At 34.0% G+C, this 25,550-nt stretch overlaps 1 protein-coding gene across 1 annotated transcript in view; it reads right to left on the bottom strand.

Annotated features, from left to right (window-relative positions):
- Positions 1–5,361: 5,361 nt before the first annotated feature.
- The window catches only part of LOC148949783 (thyrotropin-releasing hormone receptor-like), a 253,090-nt gene continuing 232,901 nt past the window's right edge, over positions 5,362–25,550 (bottom strand). Inside the window, exons 4-5 of the mRNA XM_089093090.1 lie at positions 7,940–8,549; positions 5,362–5,558 (exon numbers count right to left, since the gene is read on the bottom strand). Of these exons, the coding sequence (XP_088949216.1) occupies positions 7,943–8,549 (607 nt within the window). The 3' untranslated portion in view covers positions 5,362–5,558; positions 7,940–7,942. The remainder of the gene's footprint in view (positions 5,559–7,939; positions 8,550–25,550) is intronic.

Below are 25,550 nucleotides of genomic sequence, written 5' to 3'. Positions count from 1 at the left end.
AGCCATTTAGCCAAAAAAAAGTAAAATTAATATGCAAATTTCGTTTTAATTATTCATGTACGGTAAGCCAAAATCAAAGCTGCATTAGTTAAAAAGCGCTCAGAAATCAAATAAAGAAACTATTTGTTTTCTTAAGTGAAAATAAGGAGCGACATTAAAACTTAAAACGAACAGAAATTATTCCGTATATGAAAGGGGCTGTCCCCTCCTCAACGCCTAGCTATTTTCGCTAAAGTTTGATTCTGTCTCACAGCTTTATTTTTTAAAACAATAAAAAACTTTAGCCTATAGAGTGAGGCGTTGAGGAGGGGACAGCCCCTTTCATATACGGAATAATTTATGTTCGTTTTAAGTTTTAATGTCACTCCTTACTTTCAGTAAAAAAAAAAAACAGTTTTTTTTTATTTAATTTCTATAAAAATATTTAGTTTGGCTAGCTATTTTTATGTTTGGAGAAACGTTTTCAAAAATTTTTAATCCCCACACAAATGGTATTTTCTAAGTTAATTTTATACCGCCTCAAGTTGACCTGAAGAATAAAACTTAATGCCATCCCCAAAAGATCCAATCTCTTTAGACAAAGATTCTATGCTCTTTGACAATCTGGATACACCTATACTCTATTTATTTATTTAAATTGTAAGAGGAGAAGTAGTAATAATTCTAGCCCCGAAAACTGCAACTTAATACCCCAAGTCGTTCTCGATTTATTGATGGAGTGTCTTATTGGCAATCGTAAACGCAGTTCTTTTTTATTTAGGTTTACAGTAGCATTTAGTTTTATAGCATAATGGGACAGTTTCAAAATTGGGGGGGGGGGGGTTGACATACCCAATAAGACAAAGGCATAGTTGCTAAAGACATAGTTACTGGACCGTTCTAGTATGCTGAACAAAATGGTTGTCTCAAAATTTTGACCGGATGTATTTGAAAAATGGATCACCTTGAGAGACGGTCTGATTAACCTCCAGTCTCTTTTTACTAGAACTTTTAATTTTGTTTCGAATTATCTCTGAAAATTCGCTAAAGTTTGACTCTGTCTCACTACTTTATTTTTTAAAACAATAAAAAACTTTAGCGTAAAGAGCGAGGCGTTGAGGAGGGGACAGCCCCTTTCATATACGGAATAATTTCTGTTCGTTTTAAATTTTAATGTCGCTCCTTACTTTCAGTAAAAAAAAACTAGTTTTTTTATTTAATTTCTATAAGAATCTTTAGTTTGGCTAGCTATTTGTATGTTTGGAGAAACATTTTCTAAAAATTTTTAATCCCCACACAAATGGTATTTTTTAAGTTAATTTTATACCGCCTCAAGTTGACCTGAAGAATAAAACTTAATGCCATCCCCAAAAGATTATATCTCTTTAGACAAAGATTCTATGCTCTTTGACAATCTGGATACACTTATATTCTATTTATTTATTTAAATTGTAAGAGGAGAAGTAGTAATGATTCTAGCCCCGAAAACTGCAACTTAATACCCGAAGTCGTTCTCGATATATTGATGGAGTGTCTTATTGGCATCCGTAAACACAATTCTTTTTTATTTAGCTTTACAGTAGCATTTAGTTTTATAGCATAATGGGACAATTGCATAATTGGGGGTCGAGATGACATGCCCAATAAGACAAAGACATAGTTTCTAAAGACATAATTACTGGACAGTTCTAGTATGCTGAACAAAATGGTTGTCTCAAAATTTTGCCTGGATGTGTTTGGAAAATGGATCACCTTGAGAGACGGGCTGATTGACCTCCAATCCCTTTTTCAAACAGTTCGTGGTAACGAACTGTAAGTAAGGAGCGACCCGGCTCAATGGTAACCGAAACCCTAAGAAACGGAATTTTGATACCAATAGATACATCAAAAGAATCAGATTTTAATTCTGATTTCAAATATATAAGTTTCATCAAGTTTAATCTTACCCATCAAAAGTTACGTGCCTGAGAAAATTTGGCTGATTTTCAAAAAAGGGGGAAAGACCCCCTAAAAGTTATAGAACCCTAATTAAAATCACACCATCATATTCAGCGTATCAGAGGACCCTACTGTATAGGTTTCAAGCTCCTATCTACAAAAATGTGGAATTTTCTATTTTTTGCCAGAAGAAAGATTACGGATGTGTGTTTATTTGTTTGTTTTGTTTTTTGTTTTTTTTTCCCCAGGGGTCATCGTATCGACCCAGTGGTCCTACAATATCGTGGGAGGGCTCATTGGAACTGAAATTAAAAGTTCTAGTGCCCTTTTAAGTGACCCAAAAAAATGGAGGGCAACTAGGCCCCCTCCCACGCTCATTTTTTCCCAAAGTCACCCGATCAAAATTTTGAGATTGACATTTTGTTCAGCATGGTCGAAAATATGATAAAAATGTCTTTTAGGATGACTTGATCCCCCAAAGTCCCGTTTGATTTTTCTTATTTTTTTTTTATTTAATAAATTTTAAAAGTTATGTTGTTTTTTTGTTATTTTTAATGTATTGTTATTTTTATTTTGGTTCGTGTAGGTGGGGGCAGGAGAGTTTCGGGGGATATATGGAAGAATCTTTCCATGAAGGAAGTTTTCATGGGGGAAGGGACATTGCTATGAAGGGGGTGCCAGATTTCCCAGCATTATTAAAGAAAAAGATCAGGAATTAAATTAAAAAAAGCAAGTTTTTCAACTGATCAACTGATTGTGATTAAGAGGTCATTTTTAAAGAACTGGAAAAAAAATTCGAACTATAGTTTAAAGAGCAGGGTATTGACTAGGGGCGAACCCCCTAATATACGTGTTAAAAATTTATGAATATAGAAGTTCGTTACGTAAGTTAATTCTAAGTTACGTATATTTATTACTAATAAAAACGTTCGTAAATAAAATTAAACAAGTTTCGAGAAAGCCATTTAACCAAATATAATATGCAAATTTTGTTTTAATTATTCATGTACGGTGAGCCAAAATCAAAACCTGCATTAATTCAAAAACGTTCAAAAATTAAATAAAAAAACAAGTTTTTTTAACTGAAAGTAAGGAACGACGTTAAAACTTAAAACGAACAGAAATTATTCCGTATATGAAGGGGCTGTCCCCTCTCAGCGCCTCGCTCTTTACGCTAAAGTTTGACTTTCTCACAACTCTATTTTTTTAAACAATAAAAAACTTTAGCGTAAAGAGCGAGGCGCTGAGGAGGGGACAGCCCCCTTCATATACGGAATAATTTCTGTTCGTTTTAAGTTTTAACGTCGTTCCTTACTTTCAGTTAAAAAAACTTGTTTTTTTATTTAATACTCTTAAAAGGGACACTATAACTTTTAATTTTGTTTCGAATTAGCTCCTTTAAATGTTTCAATGATATTCAACATCCAATTTCCAATGATATTGGAAATTGAAAGGGCTTCAGTCTTTTTTAATAGTCAAAAGTGATTGGAGGGCAACTAGTGACAATCCCCCACGCCAATCATTTCCCCAAACACAACCGAACAAATTTTTGAGACGACCATTTTGTTCAGCGTAGGTTACCACATCCAAAAAAAAATTTTGTTTTGATGTGTTTGGGGAATTGATGGGCGTGGGGGGTTGGCGCTGGTTGCCCTCTAATCCCTTTTGACAATTAAAAAGGGCCAAAGCCCTTTCAATTTCCAATCGAACGAGCTCTTTTTGAAGCTCCTACAACATTTTATTCTATAAGAAGTGCCAGGGTGAAAAAAATAATACATTGTGCCCACATCGCTCTTGACTTAGGCAGCGCTATTGCGCTGCCTATGATATTTCTGTTTTGTGATTTCTATTATGCAGCATTGGAAGTCAGGAAAGCCCTCCTAAAATTCAGCTGATGGGTGCCCATGTCCCCAAGGCATAATTTACATTCCTTGCCCCAGCGCTCGGGGGAGGGGGGTTGCATCAACCCTAGAGGCATTGTTGTATGTTCTTTGGACTATTTTGATCATAATGTTTATCTCACAATTTCAATCAGTTACGCTTGGTAAAAAGAAGTGTAGTCGGGAAGGGGGAGCTTTTTGCCCTCCATCACTTTGGACTCTTAAGAGGGAACTATAACTTCCAATTTTCAACCAAATTAGATTCCTCTAAAATTTATACAACCATCCCCTTCATAAAAATCTCAATATTCCCCTGAGGCTTAAGTTACTACCATTGCCCCAAGGCTCTGGGGGTTTGTTTCAACCCCAAACACCTTTTTATATGATCTTTGGACTATTTTGAATAAAATTGTTGTCTTGTAATTTCAATTGGATGCATTTAGAGATATTACAGCGTGTATGGAGAGGAGGGGGTAGCTGAGCTCCAATCATTCTGAATCATAAAAAGAGCACTAGAACTCCTGATTATCAATCCAGTGATCCCTCTCCAAAGTTTATGCGACCACCCTATCTATATAAACCTTATTTGCCCCCTGGGCATAACTTGAAATCCTTTCTTCCAAGGCTGTGGGGGAGATGTCGTCCTCAAAGACATAATTTCCGAACCTTTCGACTACGTTGAACCAAATGGCTATCTTAAAATTTTGATTGGGTGTGTTTGGGGAAATGGTGGGCGTGGGAGGGGGGTAGTTGCTCTGAAATCACTTTTGACTAGTAAAAAACGTACTTGCACTTTCTATTTCCAATTTAATGAGCCCTTTTTGAAGTTTTTACGACAACTTCTTCGATACGAAGTGCCCTGGTCTATGACAGAAAGAAAAAAAACATAAAAATTATACATTGTGCCAACATCGTTGGCAGTTTGGCACACATGCTTAGGCAGCACAAGAGCTCTGTCTATGATATACTTTTTTTTTTTTTTTTTTTTTTTTTTTTGTTTTTTTTTTTTTGTTAGTAGCACACCCAGCGATGATATTGGTGTGCTAACGATTGATTTAGTCTCGGATTTTTTTTTATAATAAATTACTACTACTAATACTAGTACTACTACTACTACTACTACTACTACTACTACTACTACTACTACTATATCTTCGTTCATTCATGAAAACTAATGTCCCTGTCTCGGACCAGCAAGAATCAGACTTGGGCCCTGGGCCACGTTTTCCCAGGCAAAGATCTATCCAGTGGTCCGTCAAAGGGGAAATCTTTGATATGGTGTTTCAGTGTTTTAAATAATTGCGAAAGTTGAAACTTCTTTTCTTCTGGAACCATTGAATAGTATCTAGCTAAAATTGTAAGCTGAAAGAGAGAAATTGAAAGAGAAAAATGTCTGTTTTAGATTGTTGAAATTCATGTAATACCCTTGTTAGGTTTTCCTTTATGTATAAGCTGACTTTAAAACAAAAGTCGGGAGTCCTGATTTTTATTTAAATGAAACCTACTCGTCCTTTTGTATCTAAAATAGATCAATGACATGGAAGTATCAATTAGAAAAATAAATTTGACAAAGCAGAAAATGTTTTCAAAATACAATAGAAATGTTGTTTCTAAGTGAGATCCTATCAGGACCTGTCAAAATGGTTAAGCCTATTTTCGTCCATTTCCTCTGTGAAACACTCAAAGTGATTGCTGTTGTTTTGTCAAGTTGATATTTCCTTTTCTTGCGAGTTGGAGACACTTGTCAATTGGATATCGGATCTAGAAAAGGAGACTATAATTAATATATATTTGTCGTTTTTTTCTATTAAATAAAAATTTTATTCTTTTTTTATTCGTTCTTTTAATGTTTTTAGTTAAAAAAATTGTCGTTTTTTGATTTGGTGTTATTACCCAGAAGACAATTAATGTTACTTAGATTCGTTGGTTAAGTTTCATCAAGGGCTGTATTTTTTGTTAAACTAAAAATTCATTAGAATTAAATAAACTTATTTGAGAATCAAATAAGGAGAGTCAATTCAAATTCTAAGAATTTTAGAATATAATTTGAAGAATTTTAAGAATTTTACTTTACACTTTGATGACTTTAGAAACTGCAAAAGTAGCTGCTTTTATTTTATCTAGCATGACTTTGATTTTAAATAATGAGGTGCTTTAAATACATTGTGGTGCTTTGTGCCATGATTTTACTGACTCAATTTTCTTACCATCACTAAAATAATGTGGAAAGAGTTCTTCCCTCCCCCTATATGTGATGCCCCTGCTTGGGATTATCTTATCAATTGTAAGTCACCAAATATTATTGTAAAACTTGTTATATCATTCCCTTTAGTAAACTAGTTTTAATTTTACTGAACATGCATGATAGATTCTATTTGCATAATTCCCACCTTGACCTTTAAAGATCTTCATGCTTCATGAAGGCACTCAAAAAGTTGCCGCGCAATTAAAATACGTGCAAAATTAGTATAGTGAATATTTGTTAGATATGTCTCCGCGTAAACATTTGACAATTTATACTTATTAGTTATAATCTTAGTCTTACGGTGTATGAAATTTGCTCTCTGGAAATATATCTAAAATTTAATTTAAAAATATCAATTTTAAAATAAAAATATCAAAATATAAAATTAAAAAAAAATTAATTTAAAAGCCTTTCTTCTTAACAATAAATTGTTAAGAAGAAAGGCTTTTGAAAATTAGTTTTAAAAATTTTGTTTCTAATCAAAAGCTTCTACTTTTTCTACAAGTAGTGTTCTCTATATTGTTGAAAGTGAAGGAAGATAAATATATATATATATATATATATATATATATATATATATATATATATATATATATATATATATATATATATATATATATATACATATATATATATATATATATATATATATATATATATATATATATATATATATATATATATATATATATATATATATATATATATATATATATATATATATATATCATATACATATATACATATATATATATATTATATATATATATATATATATATATATATATATATATATATATATATATATATATATATATATATATATATATATATATATATATATATATATATATATATATATATATATATATATATATATATATATATATATATATATATATATATATATATATATATATATATATATATATACCATATATATATATATATAGATTGATATAGATATGACTTTTTTCAGTTAATATTGGGAAAATGGCTCATAGAGATTGGACTTTCCCCTAATTGATAGTTACTTTATTTGTTTTCCTTCCAGAAATGGATTAGTGGTATCAACTGTTGCAAAATGGCTCTAGCTAGGTTTTATTTTTTCTCATCCTATGATATATTGACTTCTTATGTTATTGTTTCTTAGGCATCTAGAAGGGGTCCAAAACCTGAGATAAAAATCTGTAAATTTTCGAAGTTTGGATAGAACAAATCAAATTATTGGGGGAATGATCGCCATCATATTAATTATTAATCTTTTTTCTCCCTAGGGTAGTTTTGATCAGCACATAATGATATCAAGTGCGTCTACTTTTACATTTTAGCTTATAATTTTATTACCTTACAAATTACCTTAAAAATAATTTTATTAACTTGATATGTATATATTACATTTTCTACTTGTAGCTTATAAACGCTTTAATGTTTATCCATATCGTTTGCTTGTGTAAACTCAGTTTACCATCTCAAAAATATTCTAGGAAAATCGTTATTTATCTGCAATATTTCCCACAACTGAAATAAAAAAGAATTATTTAAGCTTTGAAGTAGGCCCAGACATCTATGCTCAAAAGTTTTAATGCCGACAAAATAAAAAGAAAAAAAAAATCAGATATCTTGGCTATAAATTCAACCACATGTTCTCTTGTTGTTTAAAAACATTTTTGAATTATTTTTGGTGCCGAAAAAAAAAATAAGAAAGGGCAAACAAATTTGAGATTAAATCAAGACAGAAAACAAAACTGTAACCTACTTAAAAAGTGAGGAATAAGGTCCACAAACACCAACTTGAAAAATGAAAGAAGAGACTAAAATTTCCCTTCAAACATCAGTAGAAGATACAGTTATGAATGGGTTATATCTTACTGATAAAGATTAAATAAAATCTTACCAACTATGTAGTGAGCACTTCGCTATGATTCCTGGAGCTTGTTCCTCGCCCATTTCTCTGATGACTGGAGGCTGTAGTGGACGATGAAATGATTGTCCCATTGGGGGCCAGGTGTGATCCAGGTTGCAAAAACCTAAGAAACCCACTTCGAAACTTTGAAGACATCATATTATACAAAATAGGATTCACAATACAGTTTATATAAACCAATGTTCTTGATATGTTTATAAGGAAGAAAAATAAATTTGGTCCGAAGGTTTCATAAGGGTTTGGTGTAAATATTACAATTAATATTATCAAACGGAATGGTAGCATACAAATGAAAAAACAGGTAACAATAATGCCCAGCATGACGACGATACGAACACGGGTTCGACTGGTATTGACGATGCTCCTTCGCGATACACCAAGACGACGGACTGTTTGCCTATCGAGTATCAAGTATCGTGATATCAGGGTGTATACAATGATGAGAATTGCAAGTGGTACGATGAAAAAGAGAACTGTTGACGAAAAGAAGAATACTGACTGCCAAGATTGGTCAGACATTGTAAAGCAGACCTCAAATGGCATTCCAACGACTTCATAAGACGTTGTCCAGATGACTGGGCTAAAATACAAAAGATAATCTTAAATGTGTTGCTAAAGCTTTCCTAGAACAACAAAGAGATGAATCTCAACCATGAACAACAAACAGGACTACGGCCAGTATAAAAAAAATTTAAAAACTAAAACGACACGGATATTTCGCCTCTATGAAAACAAGGCGTCTTCAACACTGATAAAACAAAGCTAAAAACTAAAATACCTAAATAACAAATAAAATCCGAAATCAAGAAATAAAAAGAACCAATTTCTATATCAATAATTGTCGCAACCGATCTTATAGGCCACAGAAGTTCACAGAGTTGCTCATGGGTGCCCATAAGCTGAATTCCAGGGGGGGGGGGGCAAACCTCGTCTAATTGGCACTTTTAATGCTATATAATAGAAATCTCAGAACAAAAATATAAAAATAAGGCAGCATCATTCAGCCAGGGGGGGGGGGCGACGGCCCCCCTGCCCCCCATATGGGCGCCCATGGAGTTGCTGCAACAAGAACATCAAAGCAACTAGATAAAATAAAATGAACATGAAGTCAATTATTCTTCAGATCTTTCATAAAACTTTTTTTCTGTCTTAAAAACTTCATTTTATAATACGAGTGCTAAGAAACGGTGAATTGGTTAAAATATGTTAGTCTTGCATGCAATAGTTAAGATTTACAACATGAACTATCAATTGTTTTTTCACAAGAAAAGTAATTATTTGGTCTTAGATCTGTGACTTGATTCATTTAATCTATGGCTTTTGTGAGAGATGCAACATGATCAGTTTTCCCGCCTATAAGTTGATGTTCTTAAGAATGATGAAAGAGAAGGGCAATGCTGCTAACTTCAATTTATTATTTATTACAAACATAATATTAGCCTTATTTGTCAGAACAGTGTTTTATGAAATTGCCGTGCCATTTGGCATAGCGTTTTAATTGGTCTTCTACACAATGATGGATCAATCTCAGCAGTAAAATTTAAAATTAAATTTAAAACTAATTTAAAGAAATTTAATTTCTTTAAATTAAATTAAAATTTAATTTTAAAATTTATTTATTTTTTATTTAAATTTTTTTTTTATTTTTTTTTAAATTTCTTTTTATCTTCTTTGAAACGGAGTAAAATGACATTTCTATTTCAGAATTAGACTTTAAAACAATTGAAAAATCCTAGATATTATTTAGTAAATCTTAGAAAAGTCACAGTGATACTTAAATTATAACTAGTGTCATAATTAATTCTTAATGCAAATGCCATTCTGCTATCAAACAGTTCGTGGTAATGAACTGTAAATAAGGAGCGACCCGGCTCAATGGTAACCGAAACTCTAGAAAACGGTATTTTGATACAAATAGATACATCAAAAGAATCAGATTTTAATGCTGATTTCCAATATATATGTTTCATCAAATATATATGTTACCCATCAAAAGTTAGGTACCTGAGAAAATTTGGCTGATTTTCAAAAAAAGGAGAAAAACCCCCTAAAAGTTATAGAACCTTAATGAAAATCACACCATCATATTCCGCGTATCAGAGAACCCTACTATTGAGGTTTCAAGCTACCATCTACAAAAATGTGGAATTTTGCATTTTTTGCCAGAAGAAAGATCACGGGTGCGTGTTTATTTGTTTGTTTGTTTTTGTTTTTGTTGTTTTTTTCCCAGGGGTGATCGTATCGACCCAGTTGTCCTAGAATATCGTGGAAGGGCTCATTGGAATGGAAATTAAAAGTTCTAGTGCCCTTTTTAAGTGACCAAAAAAATGGAGGGCAACTAGGCCCCCTCCCACGCTCATTTTTTTCCCAAAGTCACCTAATCAAAATTTTGAGATAGCCATTTTGTTCAGCATGTTCGAAAATATAATAATTATGTCTTTTAGGATGACTTAACCCCCCAAGTTCCCGGGGGGAGGTCTGAAAGTTATGAACTTTGCCCAATGTTAACATTTAGCATTGGTTATTTGGAAGTATACAGACGTTTTCAGGGGAGATTTTTCCTGGTAGTGGGGGGGGGTTCGGGGGTTATGTGGGAGGATCTTTCCATGAAGGAAGTTTTCATGGGGGAAGGGACATTGCTATGAAGGGGACGCCGGACTTCCCAGCATTATTTAAAAAAAGATCAGAAATTTAATATACCAATCTTGGCAAAAACCAATCTTGGCAGTCCTTATTCTTCATTTCACCAATAGTTATTATTGTGTTTCCGCCGTAACTGGATGACATTCAAATTTCAAAATCATTGCAAATCTTATTTTTAGACAAAAAAAAATCATAGAAATGACTAAATATAATTTAAAACACTAAAGCTATATATATAAAATATAATGAGCAGTACTATATATTTGTTTTATCTCAAAAACTATGAATGTTGTTCTGCTTCAGGAAGAAAAAACAATTGTTGATGAACAGATGAATATCGAGTATCAAGACTGATAGGATATTTTGTAGTGGACTCCAAATGACATGCAATATGGATCTTCAAATTCAACCGCCATTTTCAAGATCATTGGTACAAAAGTGTAAACCAAAGTTTTACAATATGTTCATAGAGTTTTGATTTTGTCTGAAAAAATATTATTATGGAATGCAAGCGATGTTTAACAAGTTATATATTTTAACAAATATATATATCCAGCTTCTGAAACAGCCTCTGAGATGCAGAAGAGGAAACAATAATTTAGTAGAATTTTACCATTACAAATACCTCTTGAATAAATGGTTAAATGAGCTATTGAATAGGCAAAGTTATTGCATTCATAAAGAAACAGAAGAAGAAAATGATAAATAAAAACAACCATAATTAGGATTTCTTAAAGTTAAAATTAAAGCTAAAGTTAGAAAAAAGCAACAACTTCTTCCACAAAACAACTAAAAGACCAAAAAAAGGATGTTTAAAAAAGTCAACATGAACAAACAGTTATATAAATAGATGTTCAAATAGGGATAAAATCCTTTTAATAGAAAGTGTTTCACAAACAGTGATAAAATTTCACAAAAATACTAAATATTTCGGTCGCATATGCAGTGACCGTCATCAGTAGTAAAACTAAACTAAAACAAGTAAAAACAATAGTTTATATACGAAATACCATAAAAATGCATATTGTTTAATGCTCTAATTCCTTTCAAAGCAAAAGCGGAAGCTAGCCTCTTTGACCTTCTTGGATTCGGTTCATTAGCGTTCAATGAAATAACACTTGGACAGAGGTTAACTACATTGAGTGAATTGAACTTTATTCTATCAGATTTTGATAAATTAGCGTAGATAGAGTTCAACCCAAATTCACCTGTGTCACGATTTAAAGCTATATTCTTGAATAAAATTTTCTTTATTTCAAGAGTTTCACAAAAATGTTGCTTTAAACCCTGGTCCCCAGAAATCAAAGAGAAATTATCAAACAAAATAAAACGGTCTGGAAAATTAAAATATGTTCCGAAACATATCTCATCAGTAGTTTTACTACTAATGACGGTCACTGCATATGTGACCGAAATATTTAGTATTTTTTGTGAAATTTTATCACTCTTTGTGAAACACTGTCTATTAAAAGGATTTTATCCCTATTCAAACTTTTATTTATTGTCATGCAAAGGCAGTGTGGTCTCTGAAAATGTTCCAAACAGTTAGTAGACTTTGTAGTTAGTAGACCTTACCGAATGCTCTAGTTATTCGATGTGAAACAAGGAAGACAAAAAAAAGAATAATTCCTACACATCCGCGTTCCAAAGTTTGCTTTAATTTTAATGATATATTTTTATGACATATTTTTGTAAGCCAACTTCATTATTTCTTATATATACAAAAAAATAGAATAAAATTTCAGTGCATTTAAAGCTTCATTGGTCTTCAAACCTATGTGAAACTTTAAGACAGTAAGACGACCAAAAAGTTTAAAGTCACAAGATCAGTTACAATTAGTTTCTCTGTTTCTCTGCGTTGATATAATGTGATCACTGTATGATATGATGAACAACCTAAAACTGTTTACGATCTATCTTTTTCTATCTTATATCAGTGTTTTCACTCTAATCAAAGTATTCCTTCTTGTTCATCGAACTTCTTTTTTATGATACAATGCTAAGCACTTTGTTTCTTAGATGTTATTCAAATCGAGAGTCCTTTCGTTCTTTGAAATGACCTATAGTTCTCTTATTTTTATCGGTCAAGGTTATCTATAAGCTGTCACAGCACAATGGTGATAACGCTCTCCTTAAAATTGAAAGCTATTATGATTTTTTTTTTACCCAATAATGACAACTAGGTAAATAGCGGAGTAATATATATATAAAAAAGACACAAACTACGAAAAAAAATGTATACTTAAGACACAAAAAAATATACATTCAAGAGAGAGAAAAAAAAACAACTACGAAAGAAATATACACTCAAGACCGTGAAACGTCGGCAATTGGTTCTTTTTTATATCTGATAACTTTTTGCTCAACATGACAACTTTCCCGAAAACATCATTCAATCCGAATTTTGACATTATCTTCCCATTGCGGTACCAAGGAGGGGAAAAAAAAGAAGGACTTTCCAAAACTGAAAGTACTGGACACGCAAAGAAGAAATATCATTCTTTTTTTAACAAAGGGTAAAAAGCAGAAAGGTATAGAACTGAATGATTACAAAAAACCGAATATAATTTACAAAAGGCTTTACGATTATATTTTCCTCTGTTTCCTACAATCCTTGAGTAACAAACCAAAATCTTCACCCTGGAATCAGAAATCAGCCGGGAATGGAAAGATCTTAGAGTATTAGTAATATTAATGCCCAACCACCTGAAAGATTGGCTTTACACCTATTTGTGCTTTAGAGTTCTCTTTCAATAAAGTGGATGATACAGAAAACGACATTTTTTATGTAATGGACTTTTTCGTGTCCCTGACTAGGAATCAAGTGGATCCTAAGAAGGATCCTTCTTAGTGTACTAAGAGGCAAATTGGCTCAGTAGTAATCCTAAAAAAGGAGTTTTTACAACAATACATACATAAAAACTTGGTATTTTAGGGTGATTTTAAATATATAGAAATCATCAAGTTTAAAGCTAGCCGCAAAAAGTTACGAGCCTAAGGACCATTTACCTGATTCTCAAAAAAGGAAAAAATACCCCCCTCCCCAAAAGGACAATAATCAAAATTACTCAATGAAATTCAGTATCATAGGCAGCGCAATCACCCTGCCTAAGTAAAGAACGATGTTGGCACAATATATTATTATTTTTTTTTTGTTTTTTTCCATACCAGGGCACTTCGTATCGAAGGAGCTGTCGTAGAAACTTCGAATAGGGCTCATTCGATTGGAAATTGGATTGGATTGTGCACTTTTTAATAGTTGGAAGTGATTGGAAGGCATCTAACACCCCTCCCACGTCCACCATTTCCCCAAACACATCCAATCAAAGTTTTGAGATAGCCATTTTGTTCAGAGTAGTTGATTTCCAGATAGAAAATATGTTTTTGAGGAGGACACAACCCTCAGGGCAAGGGTTTTAAGGTATGCCCTGGGGGCATATAAGAACGATGTTGGGACAATGAATTATTTATTTTAATATATTATTATATATACATTTTTATATTATTATATATATATATATATATATATATATATATATATATATATATATATATATATATATATATATATATATATATATATATATATATATATATATATATATATATATATATATATATATATATATATATATATATATATATATATATATATATATATATATATATATATATATTATATATTTATTTTTATGTATTATTATATAATTATGTATTTATTATTTTTTTTCCTTTAGACCAGGGCACTTCGTATCAGAGAAGTTGTCGTAGAAACTTCGAAAAGGGCTCATTCAATTGGAAATTGGAGTTACTTGTGCCCTTTTTAATAGTTGAAAGTTAATGGAAGGCAACTAACACCCTTCCGAGCCCACCATATCCCGAAACACATCCAATCAAATTTTTGAGATAGCCATTTTGTTCAGCGTAGTTGATTTCCAAATAAAAATTAGGTTTTTGGGAAGAACATTCCTCCACAACACCCAGGGTAAGAGTTGTAAGTTGTGCCCTTCCGGCACATAAGCTTTTTATAGAAAGTGTTGTTGTAATAACTGCAAAAAGGGCTCGTTTGACTGGAAATTCAAAGGGCTGGTGCTCTTTTTAATAGTTGAAAGTGATTGGAGGGCAAATAATACCCCTCCCATGCCAACCATTTGTCCAAACACATCCAATCAAAATTTTGAGATAGCCATTTTGTTCAGCGTAGTTGATTCCCAGATAGAAAATATATTTTTGAGGAGGACACTTTCCACAACCCTCCGGGCAAGGCTTTTAAGGTATGCCCTGGGGGTATATAAGAACGATGTTGGGACAATGAATTATTTATTTTAATATATTATTATATATATATATTTTCATATTATATATATACATATATATAATATGGAAAAATTTATATTTTTTTTTACCTTTAGACCAGGGCACTTCGTATCAAAGAAGTTGTCGTAGAAACTTCGAAAAGGGCTCATTCAATAGAAATTGGAGTGGCTTGTGCTCTTTTTAAGAGTCGAAAGTTATTGAAAGGCAACTAACACCCCTCTGAGCCCACCATTTCCTGAAACACATGCAATCAAAATTTTAGATAGCCATTTGGTTCAGCGTAGTTGATTTCCAGATAAAAATCATGTTTTTGTGGAGAACACTCCCCCACAGCCCTCCGGGCAAGGGTTGTAAGTTATGCCCTGGGGGCATATAAGGTTTTTACAGAAAGTGTTGTCGTAGAAACTTCAAAAAGGGTTCATTCGATTGGAAATTCAAGGGCTATGGCCCTTTTTAATAGTTGAAAGTGATTGGGGGGCAACTAATACCCCTCTCACGCCCACCTTTTCCCCAAACACATCCAATAAAAATTTTAAGATAGCTGTTTTGTTCAAAATAGTTGAAAGTTCTGGAAATTAGGTCTTTGAGGATGAAAACCCCCCACAACCCTCAGGGTAAGGGTTGTAAGTTTTGCCCTGGGGGCATATAAGGTTTTTATAGAACGCGTAGTCGTAAAAACTTCAAAAATGGCTCATTCGATTGGAAATTGAAATGACTAGTGCCCTTTTTAATAGTCGGAAGTGATTGGAAGAACTAACACCCCTTCCACACCCCTTATTTCCCCAAACACATCTAATCAAAATTTTCAGATAGCCATTCTGTTCCAAGCAGTTTAAAGTTCAGGAAATTATACCTTTGAGCAGGACACTCCCCCCTTAGTCTTCAGGGAAATGGTTATAAATTATTCCCTGGGGTCATATAAGGTTTTTCATTGAAATCTTTGTCGTAGAAACTTGAGAAAGGGCTCATTCGATTTGAAATTCAAAGGGCTAGTGCCCTTTTTAATAGTCGAAAGTGATTTGAGGGCAACTAACACCCCTCTCACGCCCACCGTTTCCCCAAACACGTAAAATACAAATTTTTAGATAGCCATTTTGTTTGATGTAGTTGAAAGCTTTGGAAATTAGGTCTTTAAGGATGACAACCCCCCCCCCCCCCCGCAGCCCTGCAGGGCAAGGGTTGTAAGTTATGCCCTGGGGGCATATAAGGTTTTTTTAGAAAGGAATGTTGTAGAAACCTTAAAAAGGGCTCATTCGATTGGAACTTGAAAGGGCTAGTGCTCTTTTTAATAGTGAAAAGTGATTGGACGGCAACTAGCCCCCTTTCACGGCCAACATTTTTCCAAACACATCCAATCAAAATTTTGAAATATCTATTTTGTTAAACGTAATTGAAAGTTCTGGAACTTAGGTCTTTTAGGATGATAACCCCCTCAGAGCCTTAGTGCAAGGGTTTTAAGTTATGCCCTGGGGGCATATAAGGTTTATATAGAAAGTTGTTATGGAAATTTCAAAAAGGGCTCATTTGATTGGAAATTGAAATTGTCCTTTTTAATAGTCGAAAGTGAGTGGAGAGTAATTGACCCCCTCTCACGCCCACCATTTCCCCAAAACTATTCAATCAAAGTTTAGAGATAGCCATTTTGTTCAACATCGATGAAAGTTCTGGAAATTATGTATTTGAAGATGACAAACCCCCTAGAGCACACAGGACAAAGGTTGTCAGTCATGCTCTGGGGGCATATAAGGTTTTTGTAGATAGAGTTGTCGTAAAAACTTCAAAAGAGGCTCATTCAATTGAGAATTGAGAGGGCTAGTGTCCTTTTTAATAGTCGAAAGTGATTGGAAGGTAACTAACCCCCCTCTCACGCCCACCATTCCCCCAATCACATCAAATCAAAATTTTCAGATAGCCATTTTGTTCAATGTTGTAGAAAGTTTGAAAATTAGGTCTTTGAGGATCACAGCCCCCCTCCCAGCTCTCAGGGCAAGGGTTTTAAGCTATGCCCTGGGACCATATAAGGTTTTTAATGAAAGCGTTGTTGTAGAAACCTCAAAAAGGCTCATTTGATTGGAAATTGACAGGGTTCGTGCCTTTTTTAATAGTTGAAAGTGATTGGAGAGCGACTAACGCCCCTCTTATGCCCACAATTTCCCCAAACACACCCAATCATAATTTTGAGATGACCCTTTCGTTTAACGTAGTTGTAAGTTCTGAAAAATAGGCCTTGGAGGATGACAACCACAGCTAACAGCCCTTAGCGTAAGGGCTGTAATTTATGCCGTTGGGGCATATAAGGTGTTTATAGAAAGTGTTGTCGTAGAAAAACGGCTCAATCGATGGAAATCGAAAGGCCTAGTGCCCTTTTTAATAGTCGAAAGTGATTGGAAGGATTGTAAAGGAAGGAAGGATTGTAATTTTTATAGTAAAGATCGATGTGGGTATAATGTGTTATTTTTTTGTTACTGTTGCTTAGACCAGGGACTTCGTATCGAAAGTGTTGTCATAGGAACTTCGAAAGGGGCTCATTCAAATGAAAATAGAAAGGGCTGATGCCCTTTTTAATGGTCGAAAGTTATTGGAGGGCAACTAATCCCCCTCCCAGGCCAACTGTCCCATTTGCCCATTTTGTTTAAAAATTATATGTTGCCTTAAGATTAAATCAAAATACACTGTTTTAATGCTAATTCCCAATAAAGCATCTCAGCAGTATCCCAAGAACGACTGAGGGTATTATGTTCAGACTTTCGGGGCTGCTTCTTCTCTTAAATTTTAACCAAATCAAAATTCCTATGCCTTCCCAAGGCCAGAACAAAATTTACACTTTACTTAAAAAAAATTAATTTGCATTGTCAGTTTAATATACACATACTGATATTTAGTAACCAAAATGTTAATATTATTTTATTTATTAAATTTATAAAATTAAAAACATTTATACTTTTTTCAGAAAAGTGCAAATTTTTTTCTGGCCTTGGGAAGGCATAGGGGTTTTGAGCCCAACTTATGTTAATTTCTGCTCGTTTTGAGTTTGACTCTGTTATTTATTGTAATTTCTGTTCGTTTTGAGTTTCATTTATTTATCGATGCTGATTTGTGGTAGTTTCACGCTTGGTAGAATATTTGATTTTATTTTTGCTCATGTTTTGCTTAATGTAGTTCTTTATTTTTCTTTGAAAAGCTTATTTTGTGGAAAAAATTTGTTTAATTAATATCAGAAAACGCTGTTGTAGAAGTTTCAAGCTCCTATATAGGCTGCAACAATTTGGAATTCTGCACTCTTTTCGGGAAAGCACATCACGAATGCGTGTTTAATTTTTTTTCCCAAGGGTTATTCTATCAAACTTTAGTCCAAGAAAATTTGAAGAAGGCTCATACAAACAGAAAATAAAATTTCTAGAGCCCTCTTCAAATATCCAAAAAGTTTTTGCCGAAACAAAGTGACTTTTTGGTCATTTTTTTGGAACAAAACAGCAATTTTGACCCAATGAGGGCCAAGTTGCTATAGATTGAAACTATATGATAACCAGTTGATTCGAGATTTTCGAAAAACTATAAATCCAACTTCAGTTTTTGAGGTTGTAATATCGCGCGCTGGGGCATTTGTTCCTAAAGAGTCACGTAGTCTAATACAAAACAGACGGAAGATACAGGCATTTTTTTTAAACTTTCTAAACCTGGTTTTCTGAAACCAGGGTCTTATGGGGAGATGAAGTAGAAATTAATCTTTAAAATTAATCTTTAAATTAAAACCTCATTTATAATAAGTAGATGCCTGGATGCTGTCTTTTATTGCAGACAAATGTTTCCTTTGTAACATTAAAGATTACCTTTATATGCTTTACGGCAAAGAATTTTGAAAGTTGGGGGAGGAGGGTTACAGGGATGCCGTCAGGGAATCCAAAAGAAAGGGTATAGATGGTGCTACCAGGAAATACTATTTTTTGAATGGAAATATAGCCTAGGGTTCTGTGTTTGCTTTTAATATATTGATTTAATATATTAATATATTTGCTTTTAATATACAGTTCGGTTGCGAACTGTAAATAAGGAGCGATTCATGCTAATTTCTAAATGCTAAAGATTTTTATTAAAAGAAAAGATTTTAATTGCATTAAAAGAAAAGATTATTTCTTTTATTAAAGATTTTTATTAAAAGAAAAGATTATTTCTTTTATTAAAGATTTTTATTAAAAGAAAAGATTTTTATTGCATTAAAAGAAAAGATTATTTCTTTTATTAAAGATTTTTATTAAAAGAAAAGATTTTTATTGCATTAAAAGAAAAGATTCGAATTTAAAAGTTTCGTTAAGCTTAAAGTTAGTCACGAGAAGCTACGAGCCGACAAAAATTCGCCCCATTTTCGAAAAAAAGGGGAAAAACCACAAGGACGTATGATTTTGACGAAAATTGTACCATAAAATACATTATATAAAAAACACTGTTCCAGACACTTCCAGCCCCTCTCTAGAAAAAAGTAAAATTTTATATTTATTCAGAGAAGGATGCGTGTTTATTTGCTTAAAACTCAAATAAAACTCAAAACGAGCAGAAATTAAAATAAGTTGGGCTCAAAACCCCTATGCCTTCCCAAGGCCAGAACATAATTTGCACTTTACTGAAAAAATATAAATGTTTTTACTTTTATAACTTTAATAAATCAAATAATATTAACATTTTGATTACTAAATATCAGTATATGTATATTGAACTGAAAATTCACATTCATTTGTAGTTTTTGTAGTATTTTTCTGCTCGTTTTGAGTTTGACTCGGTTATTTATTTTAATTTCTGTTCGTTTTGGGTTTCATTTATTTATCGATGCTGATTTGTGGTAGTTTCACGCTTGGTGGATTATTTTATTTTATTTTTACTCATTTTTTCTTTAATGGAGTTCTTAACTTTTCTTTGAAAAACTTATTTTGCGGAAAAAGTTTTTTTAATTAATTTCTGTTTTATATTGACATAGTCTTTTCAGGAAAAAAGAATATAATACTTTAAATCTTTTCGTTTTTTTTAAGAATTTATAATTTGGCCTACTATTTGTATGCTGGTGAAAAATTTTCAGCAATTTTTACAACATACAGCCTTTTAAAAATCTGGACACATATAGTAGTGTTTAATTTAGTTTCATACCTCCTCTATACCAGAAAAAGAAAACTTGATACCATTCGCAAAAAAAACTATTTACTTTCTTTGATAGCTTGGATACACTTACGCTTTAAAATTTGGTTAAATTTTAAGAGCAGAAGTAGCCCTGAAAGTCTGAACATAATACCCTCTGTCGTACTTGGGATACGGCTGAGATGCCTTATTGGGAATTAGCATTAACACAGTGCATTTTGATTTAATCTAATGGCAACATTTAGTTGTTAAATTTAATGGCAAATGGGAGGGTGGGCGTGGGAGGGGGATTAGTTTCCCTCCAATCAATTTCGACTATCAAAAAGGGCACCATACCCTTCTATTTTCAATCGAATGAGCCCATTTCGAAGTTCCTACGACAACTAAAAAAATAATACATTATACCCAAATCGATCTTTACTATAAAAATGTCAAGCCTTCCAATCACTTTCGACTATTAAAAAAGGCATTAGGCCTTTCGATTTCCAATCGAATGAGCCCTTTTTGAGTTTCATCGACAACACTTTCTATAAACACGTTATATGCCCCCAGGGCATAAATAACAACCCTTACCCTAAGGGGTGTAAGGGTGGTTGTCATCCTCTAAGATCTAATTTCCAGACCTTTCAACTACGTTAAACAAAATGCCTATCTCAAAATTTTGATTGGATGTGTTTGGGGGAATGATGGGCGTGAGAGGGGCCTTAGTCGCTCTCCAATCACTTTCAACTACTAAAAAAGGCACTAGCCCCCCTTTCAATTTCCAATCAAATGAACCCTTTCGAAGTGTCTACGACACCACTTCAAATAAAAACCTTATATGCCCCCAGGACACAACTTAAAACCCATGCGCTGAGGGCTTCGGAAGGGGGGGGGGCTGTCATCCTCAAAGACCTAATTTACAGAACTTTCTGCAACATTGAACAAAATGGTTATCTGAAAATTTTCATTGGATGTGTTTGGGGGAATGGTGGGCGTGAGAGGGGCCTTAGTCGCTCTCCAATCACTTTCAACTACTAAAAAAGGCACTAGCCCCCCTTTCAATTTCCAATCAAATGAACCCTTTCGAAGTGTCTACGACACCACTTCAAATAAAAACCTTATATGCCCCCAGGACACAACTTAAAACCCATGCGCGGAGGGCTTCGGAAGGGGGGGGGGCTGTCATCCTCAAAGACCTAATTTACAGAACTTTCTGCAACATTGAACAAAATGGTTATCTGAAAATTTTGATTGGATGTGTTTGAGGGAATGGTGGGCGTGAAAGGGGGGTTAGCTACTCTCCAATCACTTTCAACTGTTAAAAAGGGTACTAGCCCTCTCAATTTCCAATTGAATGAGCCCCTTTTGAAGTTTTTACGACAACTCTGTCTATAAAAACCTTATATGCCCCCAGGGTCTAACTTACAACCTTTGCCCTGGGGGCTCTGGGGGGTTTGTCATTCTTAAATATATAAGTTCCAGAAATTTCAACTACGTTGAACAAAATGGCTATCTCTAAACTTTGATTGAATGTGTTTGGGGAAATGTAGGACGTGAGAGGGGGGTTAATTACTCCCCACTCACTTTCGACTATTAAAAAGGGCAATTTCAATTTCCAATCAAAGGAGCCCCTTTGGAAATTTATACAACAAATTTCTATATAAACCTTATATGCCCCCAGGGCATAACTTACAACCCTTGCACTGAGGGCTCTGATGGAATAATCTTCCTAAAAGACCTAATTTCCAGAACTTTCAACGACGTTGAACAAAATGGATATCTAAAAATTTTGATCGGATGTGTTCGGGGAAATAGTGGGCGTCAGAGGGGGGTTAGTTGCCCTCCAATCACTTTCGACTACCAAAATTGCACTAGCCCTTTCAATTTCTATTCGAATGAGCCCTTTTTTAAGCTTCTACGACAAAGATTTCAATAAAAACTTATATGCCCCCAGGGAATAACTTATAACCCTTGCCCTGAAGACTGTAGGGGGATTGTTCTAATCAAAAGTATAACTTCCTGAACTTTAATCTGCGTGGAACAAAATGGCTCTCTCAATATTTTGATTGGATGTTTTTGGGGAAATGGTGGGCGTGGAAGGGGTGTTAGTTGCCTTCAAATCACTTTCAACTATTAAAAAGTATACTAGCCATTTGAATTTTCAATCGAATGAGCAACTTTTAAAGTTTCTACGACAACGCGTTCTATAAAAAACTTTATATGCCCCAAGGGCATAGCTTACCACTCTTACCCTGAGGGCTTTGGGGGGTTGTCTTCCTTAAAAATCTAATTATTAGAACTTTCAACTGCGTTGAACAATATGGCCGCCTCAAAATTTTTATTGGATATATTTAGGAAAAAGGTGTGCGTGAGAGGGGTGTTCGTCGCCCTCTAATTACTTTCGACTATTAAAAAGAGCACTATCCTTTTGAATTTTCAATCGAATGAGCCTTTTTTGAAGTTTCTACGACAACGCCTCCTCTAAAAACCTAATCTGCCCCCAGGGCATAACTTACAACTCTTGCCCTGAGGGCTTTGGGGGAGTGTCCTCCTCAAAAACATAATTTCTGCCTGGAAATCAAATACGCTGAACAAAATTGTTATCTAAAAATTTTGATTGGATGTTTTTGAGGAAAAAGTGGGCGCGAAAGAGGGGTTAGTCGCCCTCAAATCACTTTCTACTATTGAAAAGTGCACTAGACCTTTGAATTTCCAATCGAATGAGCCCTTTTTCAAGTTTCTAAGACAAAGATTTAAATGAAGACTTATATGCCCCCAGGGCATAACTTATAACCCTTGCCCTGAAGACTGTGGGGAGAGTGTCCTGCTCAAAGGTATAGTTTCCTGAGCTTGTAACTGCGCGGAACAAAAAAGCTATCACAAAATTTTGATTGGATGAGTTTGGGAAAATGGTGGGCGTGGAAGGCTTTTTATTTGCCTTCCAATTACTTTCGGCTATTAAAAAGGGCACTAGCCATTTCAATTTCCTTTCGAATGAGCCCTTTTTGAAGTTTCTACGACAACGCTTTCTATAAAAACCTTATATGACCCAGGGCATAACTTACAACCCTTGCCCTGATGGCTTTGGGGGGTTGTCATCCTCAAAGACCTAATTTCCAGAACTTTAAACTACGTTGAACAAAATGGCTATCTTAAAATTTTTATTGCATATGTTTGGGGGAAAGGTTGGCGTGAGAGGGGGTTAGTTGCCCTTCAATCAACTTTCGACTATTAAAAAGGGCACTAGCCCTTGGAATTTTCAATCGAATGAGCCTTTTTTGAAGTTTCTACGACAAAGCTTTCTATAAAAACCTTATATAACCGCAGGGAATAACTTATAGCCCTTTTCCTGAGGGCTGTGGGGAATGTCCTCATCAAAAACATAATTTCTATCTGGAAATCAACTATGCTGAACAAAATGACTATCTCAGAATGCTGATTGGATGTGTTTTGGGAAATGGTTGGCGTGGAAGGGGTGTTAGTTGCCTTCTATTCACTTTCGACTATTAAAAAGGGCACAATCCGCTCCGATTTCCAATTCAATTAGCCCTTTTCGAGGTTTCTACCACAATTTTTTCGATACGAAGTGCCCTGGTCTAAAGGGAAAAAATGAAACATTGTGGCAACATCGTTCTTATATGCCCCCAGGGCATAAATTAAAACCTTTGCCCTGAGGGTTGTGGTGAAGTGACCTCCTCGGAAACATATTTTCTATCTGGAAATCAACTACGCTGAACAAAATGGCTATCTAAAAAAAAATAATACTTTAAATCTTTTCGTTTTTTTTAAGAATTTATAATTTGGCCTACTATTTGTATGCTGGTGAAAAGTTTTCAGCAATTTTTACAACATACAGCCTTTTAAAAATCTGGACAGAAATAGTAGTGTTTAATTTAGTTTCATACCTGCTCTAGTTGACCTGAAATGGAAAACTTGAAACGATTCGCAAAAAAATCTGTTTACTGGCACTGGATCAAATATCTCTTAGTAATAAACTGAATATAAAGAGCGATCCTTGTTAATTGAAAAAGAAATTCTAAAAACAACGAAGTTTGATTTGCTGTTTCTGAATTCTCAAAATGTATTAATTTAAATTTCCTCATTTAAATCTAATAGCGAGTGGTAGCCTTCATCAAAATTTAGGTTAACCCTGGATATGGCATCATAAAAGAACAAAAATTAAATAAAAAAGCAAGTTTTTGAACATGAAAACAAACAGTAATATTTAAGTTTTGAATGAGCAGAAATTCTTCAGTCTATTAGGGGACTGCCCATACCTCAGCTCCCCCACTCTTTAAGCTAAATTTTGAACTTTGTGTCCGAATTTCTTAAGAACAATGATTTTTTTTTTTTTATTTAATTAAAGTAGGAGTGAAAATGGTGTTAGTATAATTTTTCTCAAATAATTTCAGTTGACTCAAAGTATCTCTTCTTCTTCTCCTTCTTGGAGACCTTTAAATTTGCAACTATAACAGTGTTTAGAGCTTTATTTCCCAGACTTTGGCCTGCAAATTGATAGTCCTTTCGTTCTTTTTAAATGACCGTTACGTTCCCCCTTCTCAAAGTCATTTCAAGTAAAGTGTTTTTGTGTGTTGATATATTGGTGTGAAGACACGTTGGAAAATTGGGAAATCTCGCTGCTGCTGTAGTAGGAGGCAGGGGCAGGTACAAGATTTGTTTTTTTTGGGGGGGGGGGCAAAATAGTTTGACTCGATAAACATGCGTTAGGAGCAAGTTTAATTAACACAAACTTGAGTTAATTAAGTAAATTAAACTACTTCAGACTACGCTAGGGGGTGCGCAACCTCTCGCCCCCTGGATCCGCCACTGGTAGGAGGTAGATCTTGGGGATGGAAGAAAGCTGTAGACTTTGCTATTTTCTGCTGAAAGACTCGGTGTCGGTAACTATCAAGAATGTCAATAAATTTTCCACCTTATAATACAGAAAGTGCAGCCTCTTCCGCTGCTCTAGTCTCTTCTTTCAAAGAATAAATTCGAGAAAACGCCGAAGCATTTTTCCTAAACTGTTCTTTGTCTCTCAGCTGTTTAAGCGTAATCCCCTTGCGAAGTCCAAATAGACGGGAAGTTGTGTTGCAGCCAGGAATTAGGTGAGCAAAAGGAAGCATTTCGCAGGTTTTAGTCATAATCTTGTGAACAATGGCTCCGATGTCCCAAGTTGCACTTGAAGTTATGGCCTTAGGCCTACTGTGCAGGTAGACCTTTGGGTGCTCAGTGTCCCAAGCCTTCGAGCACTCAGCCACTGTCAACACAGCAAGAAAGTCATTATTAGATGGTTCCCAGACTTTTACCTCGTAAATAATCAGAAAGTACATTGACGAAATGGGCCTTATTATTTTTGCACGAAAGAAATTCCTCTTTTTTGGTGGTCACTCTCATTTCTGGGCTAAATAGTTCTACCCGTCCAGTGACACGGTTTCGCTTAAGATAAGTCATATCTTTTGTAGAAGCAGCGATGTCGTACCCATCAAAGACAATAAAGGCGTCTCGATATTTG

The sequence above is a fragment of the Artemia sp. Qi Xiang Cuo genome, chromosome 8 (assembly GCF_049724085.1).
Source record: "Artemia sp. Qi Xiang Cuo chromosome 8, ASM4972408v1, whole genome shotgun sequence".
NCBI classification, from domain to species: domain Eukaryota; kingdom Metazoa; phylum Arthropoda; class Branchiopoda; order Anostraca; family Artemiidae; genus Artemia; species Artemia sp. Qi Xiang Cuo.
Note: the sequence above shows the minus strand (reverse complement) of the source record. Positions and strands in the feature narration are given on the sequence as shown.